This window comes from Ornithodoros turicata, chromosome 1 (assembly GCF_037126465.1).
Source record: "Ornithodoros turicata isolate Travis chromosome 1, ASM3712646v1, whole genome shotgun sequence".
In the NCBI taxonomy this organism is placed as follows: domain Eukaryota; kingdom Metazoa; phylum Arthropoda; class Arachnida; order Ixodida; family Argasidae; genus Ornithodoros; species Ornithodoros turicata.
Genome location: NC_088201.1, coordinates 148,069,509 through 148,093,880, shown reverse-complemented (window position 1 = coordinate 148,093,880; position 24,372 = coordinate 148,069,509). Strand labels below are relative to the sequence as shown.

Here is a 24,372-nt window from a genome sequence, read left to right as displayed (position 1 = left end):
GGGCGATCTATCGAACGGATTTTTGTTCTGACAACGGCTACGATATCAGGTGACCGAAAGGAACAGATGTTCTCATTGGGACAACTTTGTAGCTCTTATAATTAAAAAGTTAATTAATGAAAGTTAATTAAGACATTGCCTTTGGACTTTGCTAATGCCCTGCTAGGGAGTGCCCTTTAGCATATGCTATATTTTCCAATTGATTTCATCTTGGAAAAAGTGTAATATATATTTTTAAAAAATCTGTTCACACTTAGCGTGGACACCCTGTATATCTTTCTCGCATGGTTTGTGGCTGACCCCTGCTCATTTTATTGTTTTACGACGGGCCGTGCATCCTAGCTGGAACACACGAATTCCGTGAAAGCATCGTCGTAGCACCATATCTTCAAATCATTATAGCCCATTGCGGCTGCGAAAGAAATGTCACTTACCGCGGGCAATGGCATGTTGAGTAGTTGCCTTTGTTCAGTGGATATCGGCGCGGCGTCAACTCAAACGCTTTCTTTTTTACTGGAATTCCTACGCGCATTCGCGTAATGTCAGTGGACCTGTAGACGTCGTCCGGAAAACGCGAATAACAGACGCGTAGTTTTTCTCGTAGGTCAGGGTTTGCACAGGAAATTGCATCTTCCCGCTTTCGCTTCGTCTCGCGGTCCCTCGGCTCGTGAAACACCTCTGGGTTATGAGAGAACTGATGTCCTGAGGCTGGAACAACATAGAAGGGACAATCATATACAAGGTCCCTTCTATGTTGTTCCAGCCTCGGAACATCAGTTTTCTCATGTTCAACATTTGCCGCTTGCGTCGATCCCTGTCGTATGAATGTGTGTATGAGTGTGCAAAAATGTAAGAGTGAAAGGAGGATGAGTGAGAGAGAGAGAGAGAGAGACTGATAGTGACTGGTTTGTCCCTTCAGATGACGCACCCTGGAAGTCGCTGAGCAGGCGTGTTAGCTTAGCTCAATTGATAGAGCCCTGGACCGGTAATCCAGAAGATGTAGGTTCGAGTCCTACAGCTGGCTAACCTTTTCAGTGACTTTCATCTTTCACCTCTGGGTTAGCTGTGGGTGTCTTCATATAACCATGACCGTAACAACATGCACCGCCTGACATGATCACTTCGGAGCTTCCAGACATGAAATAATTGTCAGCGAATTTCCCATTATTCGCGAGTGTCGAAAGCAGAGCAGACGAACTTGGAGACAATAACAACACGGTCGACTGCTCCCAGCCAGCGCAGCCCTCTGGTTCGCTTAGATAAATACGTCACGTTGATGTCGGTCCCGCTGGATGACAGTTCCAAGGAAGTTTCGTAAGTTATTCCCCAAATACTTCCATGATTCTTCATTGTCGGGTCACGGTAGCGGCAGCAAGACTTACTCTTAGTTGTGTCGAATCGCGACTTGGCCAGGCATGAGACAGGATGTGTTGCGGTGGACACGCAGCTGAGATGTCAAAAGTCTAAACGGCGTGGCAGCCTCCCGGCATGCTGCAACCGAGTGTAAGCCAGAAACCTTGGCAGATAGTCGTATGTGACGTAAAGTACAACCTCCATGGAGCGAATGTACAGCGAAAAAGCTGCGAACTTCGCTCAGCGTCAGACGCCCTGGGCGACGCGTCAAAAATGTGAGCGTCCGCCGCCGATCTGCCCATGCCAGATATTTTCGCCCAGGGTCCGCGATTCCGGAAGCGTCAACTGCAGATGAACCAATCAAAGTGCTCTTCCGCTACGAATCTACGCCAGATCGCCTGCACGTGGTCGTCTGCTCTCGTGAATCATCGTCATCGTCCTCTTCTTGCAACTGGATGCTGTCGTCTGCTCGCTGTTTCGTCAACTGCATCGTTAGAACGTGAGGCATTCTCTGCCAAGAAACATGTTTTCCTTTCGCAGTAGTGAATATGCCTTTCGCTACGTTACTGGACGCATCTTTTCAGACAGTTGTTGGATTTAGTTGCAAAATTTGTGACATTAAATGCACTTTTTCGAGCAACTGATTTCATTAAGCTTTCACCTTATACCCTGGCAACAGTGACATCACAGCATGACTTCCCGACGCCGTCCGCTGGTTTTTCGCTCCATGGAGCTGATGCCGGCGAACAACTGGCGGCGGAACGCGCGTGGCAGTCTGCCGCGCGAACTTCGTTGCAAAAATTCGCTCCATGGAGGTTGCCCTTAATGGGTCCTTATTTCAGAAGTCCCAGCGGTACCCAGTATATGTTAGTTGTTACAGATCACTTCCCAAAGTTGGTTGAGCTTTACCCGCTGCGGAAGCTGGTGTCAGCTCGGATCTGGGGCAGACTGCTGTGCGTTTTTTTTTTTTTTTCAGCGAAGGGTAACGGTAACGCAAACAGAAACGGTATATTACCGAAATTGGAGATGGTAACGATGAAGGAAACGTATACCACTGTCCTCCATTACCGGAAACAGAAACAGAAGCAAAAATTATCATCCGGTATTGAAGTCTGGTAATGGATATTACTGTTGTGCGATGACGTTTCAACTAACCACAGCCAAAACTAATAAGGATATATAGTCTAGAATTCAAAAGAAGGCGGTACGTGCTATTTCCAATAAAACCTTCCTTGCACACTCAGAGCCGCTGTTACGACGACTAGACATCGCATCAGTTAAAGGACCATTATCCTGCTAAAACTCTCTGACGATCAACTTCTTCGTCAGCTATACGCTATGTCACAACTGAAGAAAAATAGTAAGGCCCTTCAAACCCGTGCCAGGGAAACCTGGAAGGTACCGCGTTGCCGAACACAATATGGGTCACATGTGCTACGCCACCAGATGCCGTTCCTCCTAAACAAGCATGAGGAAATCTTTGTAAACCAGGAGTTCAGAAACATCACTAACAGGCGTCTCCGGCTATACCGGGTTGAAAACATGCAAGCGTAAACAGTTACGATGTCATTGTATTTTTTTATATAATTAAATTCCTAATTAAATAAATAAATTAAATTAATTCTTAAATTTGATTATAAAAAATTGTAGTAAATGTTGTGTGATTTTTCTTTTACTTAGTGAGCTGTATTGAGTACTTCTATTTTATATTTTTTTTTCTTTTCACTGTTCTCCTGTTTCTATTTACTACAGAAAGTGTATGGGTACTGCAGTAAATTTTGCATGATTTTTCCTTTACTTAGTGAGCTGTATTGAGTGCTTTTATTTTATCATTTTTCTTTTCACTATTTTCCTGTGTCATATTTCTACCTATTACAGAAAGTAATGAGAACATGTAGCATAGGCTATTGTGTGTTAGATTCTTGTGCATTTATCTTTACTGTACTTCTGCGCCTTAATTATAGTGCTCCCTAGTGTCAGACCTAGTGTCAGAGCGGCCCCCGGATGCCCTCAAGCTACTTTGTTGTAGCTTTTTTTTTTCCGAGGCCACAGCCACCTATTGTTCGATGGAAACGGAAACAGTAAAAAAACAGTGACTTTTCATTTTATTTTTGTAGTTTGATGACCCCATTCCCTGTAATGCTCTAAACACTACACGAGAGCATGGAAACAAAGCGCAATATTGGATATCGAGGATGCATCACTGGCTTACCTACTCGTGTCATTATAGCTACCTACATGACACGAAGACATGAGACTTACACAACATATACTCCACGCACTCTACTCCACCATAGCACTAGGATGACGGCATACCATTTTTTTTGTTTACTTTCTTCATTTCACCGTGGCTATGCCAGCATTGTTTGCTACTCTGAGCGTCCCACTACGAATGCGACATTGGATGAAAGTTAGCCCATCTTGGGTTGCTGGAGTCAGAGTGACTGAAGACAGAAGACTGACTGAAGACATGTCCTTACACTTCTTTAAAGATCTTGCAAGATGTGCGCATCCCAACGACGTACAATTGCTTGTGTAATGTGTACGTGTGGCACCGAAGCAGCACTTGGACAAAACAGGGTGTTGACAGAGCTGGACGGGCTGTCCCCCGCCGCAGCTGTGTAACAGCCGTTCCACTACCGGAAGCACAGAGTTGTGCCTAACTCGGTTACTTTTATTGGTAACGAAGTAACGATTCAGTTACTTTTTTAAAAAAATTGTAATAGTAACGGAATCAGTTACAAAAATTGGTAACTCGTTACTGACGTTACTCGTTACTTTTCTTCTGCGCGGGGGAGCACATTTCGGCACTCCGTGTGGCGCAATGCGTGCAGATTTGACCTCCGTTACCCACGACCACGTATTATTGCAGTCCCTCTCTGGATGTGTTGTTGTCTTTTCTCTTGTTTTCGTAATCTCCGACCATCACTCCTTCCCAAGAATCGGCACCAATTGTGCTATCGCTACAAAAAACTCGTTTCGACCTCTACCCTTTTCTTGTCTTTGCTAAGCTTCTGAGTGCCCTAATTATGACGCAGCCCCTCGTCTGTTTTGGGGAACCGTTAGTGATCGGTGGCACGAAAACCGGTGTTTTTTTTTTCTTGTGTTTTCAGATTTTCCGATCACCCCCACTTCGGAAAAAGAGAGAAGGTCAAGGCAAACTGATATAGACTATCAGTTAGGAAGTTAAGGGGCCGAGGGACACGGAACACGAAGGACGGACGACAAATTTCGAGTATCAGCTTTTTCGGAAGTGTAATCCCTCATTAATAAAGAGTTGAAGGCATGTGACGGCATGTTTGTTGGCTCATTTAAATATGCAGCTGTAACGTAAAAGTAACTCGTTACCTGTGAGTAACGGGAACTGTTACTTTTGTATGTTGGTAACGAGTAACGTATTTAGTTACTTTTTCTGAAGTAACGGGTAACGCTATTTAGTTCCTTTTTTTGGTAACGGGCACAAGTCTGCGAAACAGTCAAGGAAACGTAATGGAAACGAAATTAGCTAAATTATGAAAGCTGGTATCACAAACGGATAACGGAAACGAAAGTACAGCAGTAACGACAATGGCAACGGTAACAAAAATACGTCCATTATCCTTCCCTGTTTTTTTTCTTCTTTTTTTGGGGGATTCTTGGACCAGCTCATCACCGATAACGCCTCATACTCCAGAAGTATAGTGTTTGTCAATAGCTGCACTGCGTTGAGCATGCGTCAGGTAAGGACGTTCCCTTATCACCCTCAGGCGAACATAACTCAGCGCGTCATAACTGAGCGCGTCATAATCGAACATAATCGCAACATCAAAATGATGTTGGTATATTTTACCGAACGGCATAAACATTAGCAAGACAGTCTTACAGAGCTTGGCTTTGCCTCACATACGACGGAAAATATGTCAGCACGACATATCCCGGCTTATTTGAATTTCGGACGGCAAATTGTGTTCCCCCACATTGCGAACACGGCACGCACAGCCCTGTTGTTCGTACGCAAAGTGTACTAATGATCTTCGCGATGGGATTTATACTGCCATTCGTCTGGCACGAGTGAGTCTTGAGGTCGCAAGACTGGAGAAGTCTCTGCAGTAGAACAATGGTCGACCGCAAGGAACTTACCGCGCAGGATACCTGGTTTAAAGACGAACACATCCCCTTAGCGATGCAGCGAAAGGCTTTGCTGCATCCCTCGCTGATCGGTGGGACGTTCTTTACCGAGTAAACGCGCAGCTAACACCGGTCACTTACAGACTCAAGCGTCGCAGTGTTAAAGACGAAGCGGTCTCCATCCACGTACAAGACCTCAAGGACTTTAGCCAGCGCATCTCGGACAACGGCAGGTGGGAGGCGGACCCATATCCAGCATCCCAAGGCTGCTCTCCCTCACGTCCATCTAAGGCCGGTCGGCGATCCTCCGACGCCAAAGGAACTATTGCCCACGGCGTGGTTTCCGGGGCTACACGCTATAACCTTCGCAAACGCAAGTGCTTGAGGTAACGTCTTTACCCTTCTTTCCTTAGCAGGATGTGTGGAAGGCGACCCGAAAGGCCTATTCCACCTGACGGAACCCGTGGACGTAACCCGGGCCGCCCGCTGCAGCAAGCAGCCTCTTCCTCCCGCGGTTCTTCAACACGGTTCACCATTTGGCAACATGGACTGTGTTTTCCGGCACCATTACTGTGGTTACAGTCAGCTTCGTTTCAACGGGGCGATGGGGAGATCGCTCCCCTCTATTGCGGGGAACCCCCTGGGACTCCGTAGTCGAGCCTTTCCGTGGTCTCACCCTCGAGGGGAGACATCCCGCCGAGTAGACACCGCATCTTACACACCAAAAGAATTGGCGCGCCTCTGCTATATCTGTGGGATTCTAGAGATTCACACCGCCACCCATAGGGCTAGATCTCTAAACCAGACCCGACTGCTTCAACAGGAAGGGACATCGCCGGCTTCCATGGGACCTGTAGACATTGAAGCCACCCTGGCCCTTTTGCAATGCTTTCGTCCGAACTTGCTGGCCGAGTCCTCCAACGAGTGACGAGGACTCTATCCCAGATGACCCGACCAATGATTGAAAGGATGAGAGTGTGGGGTTTCTTCTTTTCCTTGCACCAGGGAGCGCGCCTATCGCTCGCATATTTTGCGAGTTCATAATCTCTAAAACATGCTAGTTAACTAGCTAGAGGTTCCTTTCGTACAAGCATATCCTTCTCTGTGTGCTATTTTTTTTTTTTTTCAAAACTACGAAACAAAAGTTTCGTGGCTTTCAAGAGAGCCTGTAATTTCATTTTTTAGGCATCCATTCTGTATGCACTGTTACCTTCCCTCTAGTTTAAAGGGGCCGTAAACAGGCCACCAAACATTTCTGAAATAATGATACCCCACGAAACAACGCAGATCATAATACCCAAATATACATTTCGTTCGGCTCTTGCCAGCTCATTGACCCCATATAACTGCTTTCAAAGATGAGTAACCAGCGAGCCTCTCTCCACCACGCATACGTCACATGGCTACGTAGCGTTTTGCCGTCCAATCGGAGGGCCGAGCTGCGCACATGACGTTTCAAATCACCAGCCAATAAACATACTTCGTTATCAGCTGTGAGTCGGAGCGCTCAGTTTGTTTGTATGAAACGACGTTTTGCGCTCCGTGGTTCCGAAATTCAACGTCATGACATCTTCAACATCTCCGGCTGGCGCAAACGTCAACAGTTGGGCTGCTATTACATGACGCGATTCGAACCCGGGTTCCTCCCAGTCACGACGTGACATGGCCAGCACGCTATCCACTGTACCACGCGAGCTGGTGACGCGATCCCGTGTGGCTCAAACCAAAGTACGGCAACCCAGTTGTCGGAACCATTCGAAGATGACGAAGATGTTCCGTCGCGCACCTACCTAAGATTCCGGAACTGTAGTCCCGGATATTCATTCGCGCTCGTGGTGTGCTGCGTGCTACTGCCCAGAAAACGTAGTGCGCGTATGATACCTAAATTAAACGCATTTCTTTTTCAGTTTGAGGCTGCAACTGTTTAGATTTTGAATAGAAGAGGATTCACGTTTATCTAGTCCAATTCCGCATTTGAAATAAAATAATACGCTGAACACTCGATCATAATTGGTGAGGAAAGCGCTACGTCAAAATGACGTAAAGTTAGAGCGCGGGGCGGAGCTAAAATGCGAAAGAGTGCAGTGAATATCTCATCCGTATGCAAGCGCCTTTTGTTTTTGAGCGTTAGTAATTGCAAGGAGTTTTCACTGCATAAGTTTCAATAATATAACACAAAGAAATGTGCACCTTCTGTACCTGTTTATGGCCCCTTTAAATGGATGGTTATTCGGCGAATGACACTTGTTCCAATCTGGTAAGTCAATACTTACAGTCAGATAATCAAGCGCAGCTGGGCACGGTACTGTAGTGTTCAGCCCTGTAAAACAGAACACTCGTCAGTTGGAAAGTAAGATACCACATGTTTCAGCAAGGGTGTTAGAAACCTTTTGCTCTCATTTTGGTGACTCTCTAGGGGATGTCAAAGAAGTGAGGGTTGTGAGAAAAAGGACGAAGTTGTGTGTGAGAGATATGTTTTTTCGTCTTTTACCTTTTATGTTTTTGTGTCGTTCCATCAGCGCATCGAGTTTCTCCTTTTCGACTCTGCTATATTATTTTTGGTGCCGAAACCCCGGAAGGGTTAACGTTAACGACCGATCAACGAGAAAGTCAGGGAGTTGACAGAGAGATATCCAGACATGGACCGACTGAAACGGAAACACGGAACGATACGAACGGAAGCTACGAAGCTCATGGATGAGATACGGCAACCGCTGGAAAGACCGGCTTCATCGGACTGCAGAGGTGTGCTTCAAGCGAAACTTGACCTGCTAGCAGTCATGGAAGTTGCTGGCTATGCTTATCAGGTTCCGGAAAAGCAGTATAGCACTCGCTGCTGACATCGAGAAAGCATTTCTTCAAATTTGTTTGGACGAAACTCACCGTGATGCATTCAGATTCCTGTGGCATGATACACGACCCAAGCGCAACGAACCACTGCCAGGAATCGAAGTTTGGAGGATGACTAGATTCCCTTTCGGAGCAGCATCGAGCCGCTTTCTTATGGCAGCGACGCTTAGTTTCCACTTTGAAAGCATGTCCACATGGTACCCTTCTCTAACACAGGTACTCGGTGAAAGCTTCTATGTGGACGACCTTGTGACGAGTGTGGTTACACCACCTGAAGCCGAACGTCTCTTCAACGAGGCAAACGAGATACTAACGGCGGCTGGGATGAACTTAAGGAAGTGGACAACGAATTCATCATAACTGCAGGAAGTATTCAAAGATAGCAAGGAAGACCCACTTCGTGCGGCCAACCAGCAAGAATCGGTTAAAGTTATTGGACTCTGTTGGAACACGACGGAAGATACTCTTCAGGTTTCTGCGGAGTCTCTTGAGGCATTTTTGCTACTGACGAGAGATACAAAACGGCCATTGCTGCAAGCAACTGCGAGGATATTTGAGCCATTCAGCTTGCTTGCTCCGTTCACTATCAAGGCAAACATCTTCCAGCAAGCGTGGGAGCAAGGCGTCAGGTGGGATGATCCCTTGCCGGATGAAATTGCTGTCGAATGGTCACGGTGGATCAATGCGGTGCCTGACATATTCAAAATATGCGTACCGAGGGCTCTGATGCCCGATGAACCGACATCAATGTTGTCCGTACACTGCTTCTGTGATGCAAGCATTCGTGCCAACGGAGCCGTCGTATACCTCCGTACCGAAAGCAGCGACGACAACATAGCCGTGAAGATAGTAGCGGCCAAATCGAGAGTCGCCCCATTGAAGCGCGTTACGCTACCGCGATTAGAGCGCCAAGGTGCGCTATCGGGGGCACGATTGGCAACGTACGTGGTTCGGGCGCTTCACCTGGAAGAGGAGGTCACGTGATTCTGAAGCGATTCCAATATCGTTCTCCGTTGGACAAAAGGAAACGCCAGTCTTTGGAAACCTTTTGTAGCGAACCGGGTGACAGAAATTCAGACTCTTTGTGACCCTTCAAGATGGCGCTTCTGTCCTGGACATGACAACCCCACAGATCTTATAAGGCGTGGGGCGCAACCGGAACGACTGATCATCGACGAATTCTGGTGGCGAGGGCCCAAATGGTTATCTTCTAGCAGCGAAACATGGCCAGTACCCGAACCGAGAGCTCCAGAACCTTCCACAGACGCAGTCGAGGGAGAGATCAAAGGAGTACTACACTATATCTCGCGGCACCTGAGGCAGTTGCACCACCGTTGTTCCACATCAGGGACTTCAACACTCTGGTAAGAGTACTTCGGCTAACAGCATGAATCAAGCGATTTGCAGTGAACTGCAGACGTACGGAAGCAAAGCGACAGGGACCTCTCTCTACAACAGAGCCGAACAAGGCGGGGAATTACTGGATTCTACAAGTTCAGCCTGAAAGCTTCCCGGAAGAGGTTTCCCATCTCAAGATATGCCGGTAAAATTTGCGAGGCATCGCCCCTGTATAATTTAGCTCCCTATATGAACAGCAACGGCAACCTACGCCTACGTGGAAGACTGCAAGAGAGCAACAGAAATACGGCAAAAAAAACAACAATTATAATGCCGAAACACATGGCTTGACGAAGAAACAACTCCTGCAGGAACATAAACGCGTCCTTCGTTCAGGTGTGCGCGACACACTGGTCCAGCTGCTTATTACATTATTAAAGGGAGACAAGTTGTAAATAACGTGTTTCCTAAGTGCATGGCATGTCGAAGATGGCGAGCGAAGCCAGCAGAGGAACCCCCCGCGCCACTTCCAAAGGACAGGGTGGCAAAGGGCCATCCTTTTGTTGTGGTGGGCATAGATTTCGCAGTACCTCTGTACTGCAAAGGCGTATCAAGCGACAGCAAGGCCTACATAGTCCTGTCCACTCGTGTGGTAACGAGGGCAGTTGATTTGGATATCGTCACCGACTTAACTACTCCCACTTTTTTATTGGCGTTTCGGAGATTTATAACAAGAAGGGGAGTGTTCCATACGATATACTGAGACAACGCCCTCACATTTAAACGGGCATCAAAAGACCTCAAGAGGTTATGGACTTCACTACGGAGTGAAGAGGCAGTAAACTACTTGTCCCAGACCCACCTGCACTAGAAGTTCATAGTAGAAAGGGGTGGTTGGGCGGCTTCTGGGAGCGGATGGTGCGATCTGTAAAGACGGCTCTGTGGAAGGCTCTCCGAAGAAGCACTCTAATCCTATATGAACTTACTACTCTTTTAACTCAGGTTGAAGCGACAATTAATTCCGGACCTATCACTTACACTTACTCAGAGATAAACGAGTCAGAGCCTCTTACAACTTCCCATTTTCTTGTCGGGATACGGCTCACAAGGTTGCCACCCAACTCTCCTGCAACTGACTTCTCTTCCTCGGAACGACGTCGGTTACAAAGAACATTGCGGTATCGTGAGATTCTGTTGGACCGGTTCTGGCGGAGATGGCAACACGAATACCTACATGAAGTGAGAAATGCGCACTGACAACGCTCTTCAGCATCTAGTGCTCATCAGGCCGACGATCTGGTCTTACTAAAAGAAGATAAAGCACCACGAAGCGCATGGAAAATATGTCGTGTGGAGAAGACGTTTTCCGGAAGGGACGGACGTGTGCGGTCGGGCTTGCTTCAGCGCCCTCAGGGGGAACCAGTTAGGCGTGCAGTTCAGCACCTATTTCCTTTAGAAATCAGTTAAAACAATGGGAGCACCCATTGCGGGGGAGGATGTTAGAAATGTTTTGTTCTCTTTTTGGTGACGAAGCTGTGTGTCAGAGATATGTTTTTCGTCGTTTACTTTTTATATTTTTGGAATAAACGGCTATGAACGTGTCGTTTCATCAGCGCATAGAGTTTCTCCTTTTCGGCTCTGCTATAAAGGGATCGTAGCATCCCCAATGTACGTACAGCATATGGTCAAATTTTTAGGAGACCAGTGGTTGTATTAGCGCTATTTGGGTATTCGGATGGTATCGCAAAGAATATGCGATGTCATGCAGTTAATTCTCACGGACATCTATACTCTGAGTGGGCTCATTTTGGTTGCATTCCTAGGAAGAGTGTATGTTGTGTCAAAAACTGGAAAACCGTTCGCAGCCCTCATTGTCCATCGTGTATCAGAACATAAGCTACCCTTGCGTGTAAGAAAACGTTATGGTTTGAGGAATATAAAAACAGTTCGGCAATTTAATAATAATGTCACGAATTAAGTGATATCGCAGCTCGTCTCTCTACCTAGCTTGTTCTCCTGTACTCTCACCGACCCGATTAAGTGCCATGGACTTGACCTAACCTGAATATCAAATACATCCCAGGTCAACCGGATCGCAATCAACTTTACACTACGAGCTTTACGTTTCTGTGGCAACGATGCTGACCCGTTGTCAAGAAGCGGCAGGTGTTTGCCTGCTCTCCGGTGTACAGTAGGGTGACGAGGATCACCGAAAGTTGTCCGTATTCGATGACAGCAGGAGCATTGTAGAGTCATCTTCGCTATCCTGTGCAGCCTTAATTCTACTACAAAGCAGCTCACGCGTTGCGCTCTCTCCCTGCAATAATCGGCACCGATTACTTGTGTCTCGCCTGTCACTGGTCGTTAGATGAGAAGCGAAGAAGAGAGATGAATGTCACGGGCCCTCAACGAATAGATAGCCAATCCTGCACTGTTCAGGCTTTATCGAATTTATCACGAAGATTGCAGGATCAGGAGTTCGACTAACGGTTGATGGCGCATGACATTCATTTCTGTTTTTCACGCCTTCTTCACGTCACGACCAACGAGAGGCGGGACACAGAGTAATCGTGGTCGATTACTTTGACGAGAATGGGGCCCCTACTGCCTTAATAAGCTGACGGATGTATATCTGCAACGTCGCACGGATGCCACCCTATCTATGCGTCATTGTCATAGATAGAAAACGATATCAAAAAAGTCTTAAGCTGATTTTGTAATACGTACATGTGCAATTAAGGAAGAGAGAGAGAGAGTCAGAGTGAGTGAGTGAGAGAGTGAGTGACAATCTCAATTTCACATATACGTATTACAAAATCATGACATTTTTGATACCGTTTTTATGTCGGAAGCGCCGCATTTGATGAATATGGCCACTTGACCCTTGCGAGTGCGCGTGTCGGAGGCGACTTTCTCAACAGGGACCCCTCAGGGTGATACGTACAAGGGAAAGAGGTATAGGGCTCAAACTCCGTAATCTTAATGTCAAATACGTATTACAAACTAAGCTTAGGATATTATTTATATCGTTTTAATGTCGGAAGCGATTTGGTAATACGGGACCCATCAGGGCGCTACAGGGGAAAGGGGTAAGGGGCTCCGACTCCGTAAACTTATTTTCACATATCCATATTGCAAAAACAGCCTAGGACGTTTTAGATATCCTTTTTATGTCGCAAGACATTAACCGCCTCAGTTGATGAAAATGTCCATATGACGTTTTTGAGTGCGCGTGTCGGAGGCGATTTTGTCAAACGGGACCTCTCAGCGTGCTACAGGGGAAAGAGTTATGGGGCTCAAGCTCCGTAATCTTAATTCCACATATAGGTACTACAAAATTAGCTTAGGACATCTTTTATATCGTTTTTATGAAGGAAGATATTAAATGCCACAGTTAATCAAAATGGCCCTTTGACCTTTCCGAGTGCGCGTAGCTGGAGGCGACTTTCTCAAACAGGACCTCTCAGGGTGTTACATGGGAAAGTGGCGTCAGGCAAAAACTGCGTAATTTTAATTTCTCATATACCTATTACAAATCAGGAGATCGTGTTCCTGCTACCACTCTGTCCTTTGTTTTACAATACGAAAAATAACCTTACCAACCTCTACCCTATCAATGACGTACTGCTGTGTTCAACCCAGTTCAGTCTGCTCCGGGCATCCTGTAAAGCCTGCGCAGCGACTTCAACCCTTATTTGCTGACAACATTGGTGCCAATACAGTTGTTAGATGTGTTGTGTGCCAGTGTAAAAAAGAATACATCCTGTGCTTGCATATGCATAAGAATTATGCATGTGTCGGATGTCATGCGCATGTGTAGGTGTTTCAGTTATTAGGTCTTCTGTATTTTAGTTACCATACTATCTGAGCTCAATGCCGACATTTCCGCTGTTTGAGTCTGGTGCCCTTGTCCCTGACATGCATACAAGTGGGTCCAAATCCTCGGTGGAGCCTGCACAGATGAGGACTCTCTGTCCAGGTGACATATTGGACAGTTCTTTTACGAAGAAGGCAGATTTCCGCCAGAAGCCCAAGAATTAGCTTATTTGAAAAAGTACCAATTATTTCCCTTTTTTTGAGTTGCAAAATGTAGGCCATGTTATGGGACTACTGGGGCTTTTGCCTCTTTCCAGGTACCACTACTGGTGACTTAGCAAGTGATTGGTGACCACAAGCTTATGCAACACCATAGTAAAAAGTAGTAATGAAGCAGGAGAGCTGGTGTGGTTAGTTTGTGTCCCTCAGTCTCGGGATTCATTAAGAATTTATTACATTGTATTGTAAATCTGGTTGAACAATAATTGTGTTAAACTTGCAGAATACTCTTACAGAATACGCAGCATTTGAGTTTCTGTAGGCATGGTTGTTGTTAATGCTAGCTGGTCATACTTACGACGTGCTCAACACTGAATACCTCATAAATCACAAATTCTTGCGTGGGACATTTGGCAAACAATAAGTCCTTTGACGCGGGAGAATACGGCCAGCCCGTCGCGTCTGTAGACCATGCAATCCAGAGTAAATCAGAGTCGCTTGAAAGCGCGAAGATGCTTCGAATAATAATAGTAATGGCAATGGTGAACACGCTTTGAAACAAGGTAAAACAAAACATTAGCCCATGCAGTCTTTTGCATTAATAATTCGTACAAACAAATCGAGCAACAAAGGGGGTCAGCTTCCAAATATCACAGTCGCACTTCACAACGCACTTGCTTTGTTGTCAGATGCCAACACGTAAATATAATTGCAACGCCAGGCAAGCACCAGACACTTTCCATTGGTGACGGCGATACAACCAATACACAGTTGCGGCGAATCGCTAGAGGCCCACGTATGTCGTCAGCTAAGTCATCATAGCCACGGAGATAGGTACTTGTGTTTCCTGTTGTAAACGGCCGCCGAGCAGAAGACTATTAAATTAGACGAAAAAGTACAGCTTACATGTCATACCTGCCAGAGCAAGTGTAGCAAGCAATTCACACAGAAAAAGTTGTACATGATAGCGAGTTATCCGAGCGCCTGCAACGAAGAGAAACGTAGTGCTTCAGACCTCAGACGCGACCAGAGACCTTGTGACCTTGTAGGCATCCGCCGGAAGCTGCCGTTTACGCAATGGTCCAGGGAAAATGGCGGGCGCCCAAACCACGTGATCCCCAGGAGCCACTCACAGCGTCTCCGCTGGCCAGCGCGGGAAAAAAGCTGGGGCCCAGTGCGCATGCGCAGACCGACCTCCTCTCCCAACCTCCTTCCCCTTCTCTCCTCGGGTTTTTCGTCTCTCCTCTCGTCCCCCCTACCACCCCAGCCTCGTCCGTTTGTGGTTTGTCTTCGGCGCTTGCTGTCCTGCTGTCGAGCAACAATTATGCTGTCCCAAAGCAAACAATCAAAAAGCGATGGTGTATAACAAATCAACTTTATTTGTCCTCGGGAACTGCCTCAAAAAAGCTACAGTACATATCTTTTTACGTCTTGTAACAGGCTTCACTGGAGCTTTAGGTGCATCGACATCGAAGGGCAGTTCAAAAGCCAATGCTGAGATATGTGCGTCGTTGTTGCCGATGGCTGCGGGATAACTAAAACAAAACAAAAATATATTGATGATCTGTAACTCTGCACGAAAATCACTGCTATGATAGGCAATCGATCTTGATTTCGTATCTGAACACCAAGGCATTCGTCACGAATGTTCGTAGATCACAGTGAATGAACGGCTGCGACGCGCATGAGGGGCAGCTAGCATAACCACACATAATTTGATTAACGGCATATCAGAAACGTACAAGTTACGGCAATGCACTGCACAATGAAACGCCGCTAACGTACTGAGTGACTCGTAAATGTTGCAAGTAATACACTTAACGTGATAAACCTGCATTACTTCCTTCAGTCACAAAAAAGCAATCAAACTTGTCGTACCATTCACCTGCAGTACGTCGGAAAGAGTGCAGACTTCCTCTCTGACGATTTCTGCGTCCTTTGGAGGTGCAGGGATTCCATGTCATGTTCGTCTTCCCGCTGTTGTGATGATGAGGTGGATGTGCCATTCCGTTCTCACATTAGCAGTTCGCCACAATCTAAATCTAAAGCATTCAAAACTCTAAAACTACCCCCTATTATCTGCGTGCACAACGGCTGCAGTCCGAGAGAACACGCGTGGCCGGACAGACGCGATGTCTCCTCTGTCGTTTTTCTTTCTCCTCCGTTCGACTGCTTCCGTTGAGCGGTTCGCGCGTTCGGATGCTCGCTCCTAAGTCAAATGACTCTCGCCCAATCAGCGCGAAAGAAACTGACGCCAGTTTTTTAGACCAATGAGCATCCAAATATTTATACATATATTGCGCAGCCAATCAGAGATCGTTAGCGTACGCGCGCCGGTGGCGACATTATTTTGGAGGCGGTGCGTTTCGCTTTAGAGCCGGCGGCTGTTGTAGGTGCGTCCGGCAGGAGCCACTGTGGTTGCTTGGCATTGCACAACACCGGTGACGTAACGAGAGCCAGCTGCATGTCCTGCAGAATTGCCAGATTTGCAGGTATCTTGAGTACCGTACTCTGAATAATGTGTCTTAAATACGTTTGTTGGTATCTTAGTATCTCACTGAGTACACTTCGTGAAAAGTATTTGTACCGTAATTAAAATACTTTTTAGTATTTAGTACTCAGTACTCTAATTACTCTCTCCTGTTTGTCGAAAATTCAGATTGGCGTTCCTTTTTTTTTTCTTTTTTGCCGCACCTGACAACACTTGACCTTTCCAGGTCGTTTCAAAGCAAGTCTACGCTGTTATCATTTGGCTTGAAAAAAAAAGGTTTTCAAATGAAGGGAGGACGATTGTCTGATGAGCACTTTGAAATGCACCTACTACTGCGTTCAGATAAAGCATATGTCTAATTTGCAGGCATATTTTGACACTTCTGTGGCTGTTTATTTTTTGAGTATCTTATAAGTATCTTAAATACTTTTCATAGTATTTGCTACTGTACTGTAAATACTTTCATTTCTAATTATCCTTACTGTATTTTAAGTACATTTTGCGCTCGGTATTTAGTAACGTATTTTAAATACTTTTTGGTAGTAGTCTTCTACATGTCTGATAATTGCTCGCTCCACATGAGAAAGGGCGCGGGAGAGGAGGAATGCGGAAGAGAAACTTGAACCGCGCGCTACTCACAGAGTGGAGTGATTCCTCACGGAAAAATTTCACGCATATTAGTTTGTGGCGCCCAACGTTTGGGGTCCGAGCTCGTCTGTTCCGTGGCGGGGAACTCGCGGCACTATTCGTTTGGGTAGTTTGTAGTAGCTTACAGTAGTTGTTGTAGTTTGTTGTTTATTACTGTTGGTTTTTCGTGTTCGTGTGTGTTTTTGTTTGTTTTTGAGTTTTTCAGCTCCCACCCGGTGGGCGAGCACTCGGAGCTCATGACTGACGAGGCAAAGGGGCCCACGCCGCGGTCAGACGCTATTGCAACGGCAGAACTCCTGTCACGCATGACGGAGTTGTGTTCGTTAGTGTAGTTCAACGCCTTGATGCCGGGTTGGTTTCGCCGCCACAGGCACAAGCGCCTATGCGACTCAACTTACCGTTGCCTACCTTGTCGGGTTACTCCGATAAGAGGTATGTTGCCGAGTTCCTGGACGACCTTACCGCCTACCAGACGGATATGGGAATTTCGGACGAAGTTCTAATGAAATGCATCCTGGTCGGAGAAGAATTGGTAATTCCTCGGAGAGAGGAATTACATAAGCGAACTCAACATCCCAAGGAAACCTTATCTGAATTCGTTCGGGCATTGCAAGATCTGTACAGCAGAGCGGATCTCACTGCTATGAGCAGCGCGTCGCACGGGCTATCCGTCAGTGCCACCCGCGCTTCCGGCCCTACATAAGAGCCCATCGCTTCACTACCCTTGAGTCGTTGGCCCAGGAGGCTCGTTCAATACAAGACGACCTCCTGGCAGAGCTCGAATACCGGCCCCCTCCGCCCTCGAGCTGGCGTTGGAACCGCGTTGTGCGTGGTCGGGTGGAGCCGCCACGGTCGAACGCCTGCATGCAACAGGTTTAGGTGACATCCCCCGTAATTCATACAATGCGTAGTCATCCCAACGAGCTCTAGATCCTTTCCCCTATGATCAGAGGACGGTCCCCGCAGGAACGAGCCTTGACAGACCCGTCCCACCCTGAAGTCGCGGTCAACCTGGCCTTTCAGCTAGCGAAACCCTCACGGCAGCGGGAGCGGCAACATTGTGCGCCCCCGCAGCCACGAGCTCCCAACGGTTGTTGGAATTGCGGCAGCCCTAACCATTTTCATAGGGAATGCACGCGACAACGACCAAACACCCGTAATGTGCCATCGGGAAACGGTCGCAGCCCGCGTCCATGAATGCTCGCTCAACGACGTCGGCAAGTTGCGACGAAAGCGAGCAGACGGTTACTATCAGTGGCCTTGATCAGTCAAACACTAGCTTTGCAAGCAGTACGATAATGCAAAGAGATGTCTTGGCTCCTCTTGCTCTTCTATCCGTGATTTCATCGAGGATAAGGAACCAAACATCGCCGTTGCAATTTTGGGCAGAGATTACATCGCCCTTATCGACACGGGAGCTACGCCTTCCCTTAGCGGGGATAGTGTTTACGAACATTGCGTATCACGGCATGTGGAATTGCAATCCACAGATGACACTCTTCGTCTTGCTTCCAATGACGCCGTTCCACCACAGACTGCAGTTGTGATCTGGATACGTTTTGATGGGAGATTACGAAAGCAGCGCTTCGTACACCTTCCTGGCCTAGCAGTTCCTGTTCTCCTGGGCAGAGACTTCATCTTCCGGCAGAATTTGGTACTGGACCTGCCAAATGGAAGATAATTGTACAGCTCCCCGCAACCTTAACTTGAACGCCGTTTCGCGTGGCGGAGAACGAGAGACACCCTAGTGGGACTCAGCCGAACTACTGGGAGAGCGCGTTTCGGCCTGTTCCACAAGCGTGTAGGGGTGTTTGGTTGTTGCTCAAACGCCTCTAAGGCAGGCGGCCGTCGCTTTCTCAAGATGCTCTTATCGGGATGGCGATTGTTTGTGTTGCTTATGTGAGATGTACGCTGGATGATATCGGTAACATCGGCGATATTCGAGGCATGGCCGCGTTGATAGCTAAGAGTGATTATGTGCACCCGAATGGTTTAGCAATGATGCTGTATCAACTCGAGACGAAATAAACGAGGATAAAACAACTTCATTTCGTGATTGTGATTGGAAAGTTTCATCTCCTTGTGTGGCGATGCTCTACAGCATTGCTTGATGGTAACATGGTGAAATAGGGATAGAAGTGCATCATGCATTTATTTGACTAAGGAAATAATGAAATTAAACCAGCCATAGTACGTGCGAGCAGTGATCTCCGCATTATGACTTGGGGCACCGAAACGGCAATTGAAACAGGACAACTTGTGCACTCTCATGTGGCTACACATGCGAGTGTTCTTGATAGTCAAAACATCCTTGCGTAAATATCCGCATAGATATAACCTGTAGTCTGCATAAACTGCAATAACGTTTAGCACAAGGCTTCAGAGAGAAAAGCAACACGTACAGTTGCAAAGGACTTGAAGCCCTTCACCTGGCGACGGCTGAACGCCCCAAACTGCTCGGCAGCACCTCAAGGCATGGGCTAGTCCCGGGACAGTCCGAATATGTGCAAGGATGTATTGACCTTCAAGAACACTTCCAAATGTAGCGACATGAAAAGGAAATGCACAGATTGTCCTGTTTCAATTGCCGCCTACTACGGCTAACTTAATTTCATTCTTTTCTGAGTCAAATAATACCCTAGCCACACGGCAAACTTAATGCATTAAACAAAATGGCATTTACTTCACCTCCTAACCAATCATCACCTCGAATGACATCATTCTCTCCCCTGTTTTGTTGAAAACTGGAGGTGTATACCTTCTTTGTGACAAATATGCAGGACATAATTGCAACAGCCCGCCTAGCAACAGCACGCCTCCTGTTTTCAAGAAATCAGGGGAGAGAATGATATCATTCGAGATGATGGTTGGTTAGGAGGTGAAGTAAATGCCATGCCGTTTAATTCATTAGGTTTGCCGTGTGGCTAGGGCATAAATGTGTGATCCACTTCTATCCTGGCTTCACCTTGTTATCATCAGAAATAGTGTAGAACATCGCCAGACAAGCAGATGAAACTTCACAATCACAAAATAAAGTTGCTTCACCCGCGTTTATTTTGTCTCGAGTTGGTACAGCATCATTGCTGATCCATGCGGGTACGCACAATCATTCTTATCTGTCAACGCGGCCATGCCTGGAGTATTGTCGATATTACGGATGTCATCCAGCATACAACACACACAATCGCAACCCCGATAACACAGCCTTCGGAAAGCAATGGCCGCCTTCCTTCGAGGCGTTTGAGCAACGACCAAACAACCCTACACGCGAGTGGAACAGACCGAAACCCGCTCTCCCAATAGTTCAGCTGACTCCCACTAGGGTTTCTTTCCTCCTCCTCCGCCACGCGAAGCGGCGCTCAAGTTAAGGTTGCGGGGAGCTGTACCACGGCTTGTCGGGAATTGTCCGCGTCGCCGTAGCACGGGAACACTGCACAGCACAGCAAGCTGTGGCAGCGTCCGTTGAAACGGCTGGGCTGCCGACTGTCTTGGGGTCATTCCATGTTCCCGAGGAGCAACGCCGTCAGCTTGAACAAGTACTGCGGCAGTTTGACGGGATCTTTACGGAAAAACCGGTACGAAAAAAAGTCATCCGTGTTACAGCATAGCATAGACACCGGTAACGCTAGACCCTGGCGTTGTATTCCGAGACCATTGAGTGAGCATAAGCGTGCTTTGTTAGACGCTGCTCTTGATGAAATGCTCCAAACCGGTGCACTTCAAAGGTCCTAGAGCCCTTGGGCATTTCCTCTTTTCCTGGCTCCGAAACGAGATGGTACGGCTAGGTTATGCGTCGACTACCGTCGACTTAACGTAGTTACTGTAAGGGACTCTTCCCCTTCCCGTCTAATCAGTCAATCATCTATTCCTTGTGCAATGCAGCTGTGTTTTCAACGCTTGCTTGTAGTAGGTGATTTTTGCAAATCAAAGTTGCCCCGGAGGATGTTCCAAAAACAGCCTTTACTTGCCATAGAGGTTTATTTGAATTTGTACGAATGCCTTTCGGTCTGTCCAATTCACCCGCTAGTTTCCAGCGGTTGATGCATACAGTGTTAAGAGATGCCAAGTGCAATTTCGCAATGGCATACATGGATGATGCCGTAGTGTTTTCTAGAAATTTTCAGGAACACTTGAAACACCTGTCAATCGTCCTTGCAAAGATGAACGAAGCGGGCATACCGATCAACCCCCGCAAGCTGAAGCTGGCATCGTGTACGATCAGCCTTCTCTTTTTTGTGGTGGACCGAGGGACCATTCGTCCGAACGACGACAACGTAAAGGCGATCACGGAGTTTCCGGCTCCCGGTAACGTCAAAGCCTTGCAGCGCTTCCTAGGTATGGTTGGTTTTTACAGACAATTCATTCCTAATTGTGCCGAGCCAGCGCAGCCGCTTAACCAGTTGTTGCGCAAGGACACATGCTGGAATTTGGGAGAAGAGCAGGAACGATCATTTCGAGCTCTGTCACAAGCAATCGCTGATACGGCTAGGCTTTATCTGCCCGTCCTTAACAAACCATTTGTCGTACAAACAGATGCAAGGGATTATGGTGTTGGCGCAGTTCTCTTGCAGGAGCATGACGCTATTCTTTGTCCAGTGGCTTTTGCAAGTCGCACACTGAATCCGGCAGAACGGAACAACTCCGCGACGGAAAAGGAGAGCTTGGCGGTCATTTTCGCTTTCAGGAAGTTCTACCTCTACCTGGACGGCAGTACCTTCACTGTCCAGACTACCAGGTCCCGTGGCACAGTGGTTAGGGTGGCCGCTTTCCACGCCGAAACTGGGAGGTGACACGGGTTCGAATCCTGCTGTGCTGTCTGAGGTTTTCCTCAGACGTTCAGGTGAGGTTTTCCTCAGACAGATGTCGGCACAGTTCCCCCTGAAGTCGTCCCAGGACGCATACTAACCCCTCTGTCCTCACTCCTTCCTGCTGTCCTCTCTCCATCTGTCCACGTCTGTCCGCTCATAGCCACAGTTGCTTCGCGGCGCTCACACGGAATTAAAAAAACTGTCCAGACTGACCACCAGGCACTTTCTTGGCTGCTGCGGCTTCATAATCCGTCTGGACGACTTGCCAGGTGGGCCCTGACGCTACAAGACTACTCCTTCAACGTGGAGTACAGGCGGGGCTTAACGAACGTGGTAGCAGACGCGCTTTCCCGTGCGCCTCTAGCGGAGGGGGAAGAGGAAGGCACCGAGGCGCCTTTTCAACTTGTGGCAGCAGCACAGGTGGCACGAGACGTATCTTCCTCTTGGGCTCACGGTCGTGAGCAGAGAACAGCGCCCAGACGTTCCGAGAGCGGACGGGCTTTGTCAGCGGATGTCGCAGTGGATAGCTGAGCAAGACTCGGCGGACACCGGAACGACTGACGGACGGCACGACTCCTATCTGCTGGGTGAGGACGGCATCCTGTTCAGATACATACGCGAGGCGGATGAGGACGACGGCTCATCCCCGTTCAGAGCCGTGGTGCCACGGCAGTTGCGTAAGTCTTTCATACGTTACTTTCATGACTCGGCCTTGGCAGGTCAGAGCAGCGGCAGGAAAAGTTATGAAAAGTTGTGTCGTGTTGCGACATGGCCAGGTATGAGGCAGGATGTAACAAAGTATGTTCGTACTTGTCCCGTATGCCAGAGAGCAAAACCTCGTGGTGGTTTACCCCCTGGGCGCTTACAGCCTGTTCAGAGAAATAGACCCTGGCAGATAGTTGCTTGTGATGTGATGGGACCATTTCCCCGTAGTCCTATAGGTAACCAATATTTGTTTGTGGTTACTGATCATTTCACGAAATGGGTTGAGCTGTTTCCTCTCAGGACGCTGACTTCCCAGGGAGTCTGGGAAAAACTACTCGACATCTTTTGCCAGTTCGGGTTTCCCGCACAGCTGATCACTGACAACGCAACCTACATTACAAGTAAGGTGTTCTCAGATTCTTGCACTATTTTAGGCAGTCAGGACAAGAAGACTTCCCCGTATCACCCTCAGGCTAATATTACCGAACGTGTTAATCGGAACCTGAAAATGATGTTGGTTGCTTTCACTTGTCAGCACCACTGTGATTGGGATCTTCGCGTGGCTGAGCTGGCGGTCGCTACATGGACGACGGTCAACAGATCTACAGGATTCACCCCGGCGTTCCTGAACTTGGGACGAGAGGCGCCCTTTCCAGTGGAGAATGCTGTGGGCCTCCGGGATGGTGCTACCCGGCCTCCTTATTCAAGGTTTGCTGAGGAGCTCCGGAGTCGACTGGACGTTGCAGCCCGGACGGCTTCGGAGAATCTCGCCAGTACAACAGAGGACGACGGAATCTCACCTACAGCGTTGGTGATCTCGTCCTTCGACGGACTCACCCGCTAAGTGATGCGTCACGAGGCTTTGCAGATTCACTTGCAGATAGGTGGGATGGCCCCTTCGAGGTAAGTGCGTGCTGCTCCAGCCTCATTTACAGGCTTCGTCGCTGCGACACCGGCGAAGAGACTGGGTCAGTTCACATCTCGGACCTGAAGTCTTACCACCTCCCCCAGGCAGCACAATGCGTTGGCCACTGTATGGGAACTCAACGGGGCGATCGGCTACCCATCGCCCAATATTACCCGACTGTTTCCCAGTCGTGCTGGAGAAGAGAAGGCAGAGTGGAAGGGAATATCTGATCGCCCCCCGACATAGCTCCGATAGCCTGTCGACAAATGGCAATCTGACAATTGGCACTGACGGAGCAGGATTCTTCCCCGATGTGTTTATGACATAATGCCGATCTTTATTGCTTTTGCTATATTGTGAGGAGGGAGATCACCGATCCCAATCATCCCCATCGCTCTGATCATCGCGCGAGACCGCGCCCAATTCATTCTGGTCTCGGCCTCCATCCTTTCCGGCTGCTTATAAAGAACCTTACCTCCATTGGCTACACCTGTCTCGCTTTTCTACCTAACAATATGTACTCTTTGTCTTAGTCACCGTTCAGCAAAGTACCAGGAAAAGTATGCGTAGTAAAGTAGTAGACTATCAAAAGTTTTGCACTTGAAGTGCAGTTTAAAATCCAGCCGGCACGAAGCACTTGAAATAAAGTATAAAGTACTGGAAAATATACTTTTAGTGCCCTATAAGTACCCAACAATTAAATAAAGTGTCTCGAAGGCAACACATTTCCAACTTTGTGGAAATTTGTAGCACATAGGGAGGGGTGCAGTCTGGTCTGTTGTGTACTGTTGTTCTGTGTAGTTTCAGAGGCCTTAATAGATGGCTTGTTAGCAGCAAAAAGTGATAAATTCTGCATAATAATTACTCATATTAATTAACAATATTTAATTCCAAGGTTGGGACTTTGGAAAGCTTGCAAATCTGCTGCAACCGCAGCACCACTAGCCTGCAGCCCAGTGTCATTCACGCAATAGCTTTGACGGTTTGAGAACGACATGAAAATCAGGACAGTTGTTTATTGCACCACAATTATTTATATATCTGCTACGATCAGACTAAGTTGGCTAAATAGCCAGGAGAGTAGAATTGTGAGCACCGCAACATCATGGTGTGAAGTCGGAGACCATGAT

At 47.6% G+C, this 24,372-nt stretch overlaps 1 protein-coding gene and 1 long non-coding RNA gene across 3 annotated transcripts in view; both read right to left on the bottom strand.

Moving 5' to 3' along the window:
• Positions 1 to 24,372, bottom strand: part of LOC135370841 (uncharacterized) — a 170,610-nt gene that overhangs the window by 89,225 nt on the left and 57,013 nt on the right. For both annotated transcript variants that reach the window (XM_064604719.1, XM_064604727.1), the window contains exon 5: positions 7,734 to 7,780. In XM_064604719.1, the coding sequence (XP_064460789.1) occupies positions 7,734 to 7,780 (47 nt within the window). The remainder of the gene's footprint in view (positions 1 to 7,733; positions 7,781 to 24,372) is intronic.
• LOC135370805 (uncharacterized) lies at positions 15,043 to 15,960 on the bottom strand. The gene is made up of 2 exons (XR_010415459.1): positions 15,562 to 15,960; positions 15,043 to 15,207 (listed from the first exon to the last, which is right to left on the bottom strand). It is a non-coding gene; the product is annotated as an uncharacterized LOC135370805 (long non-coding RNA).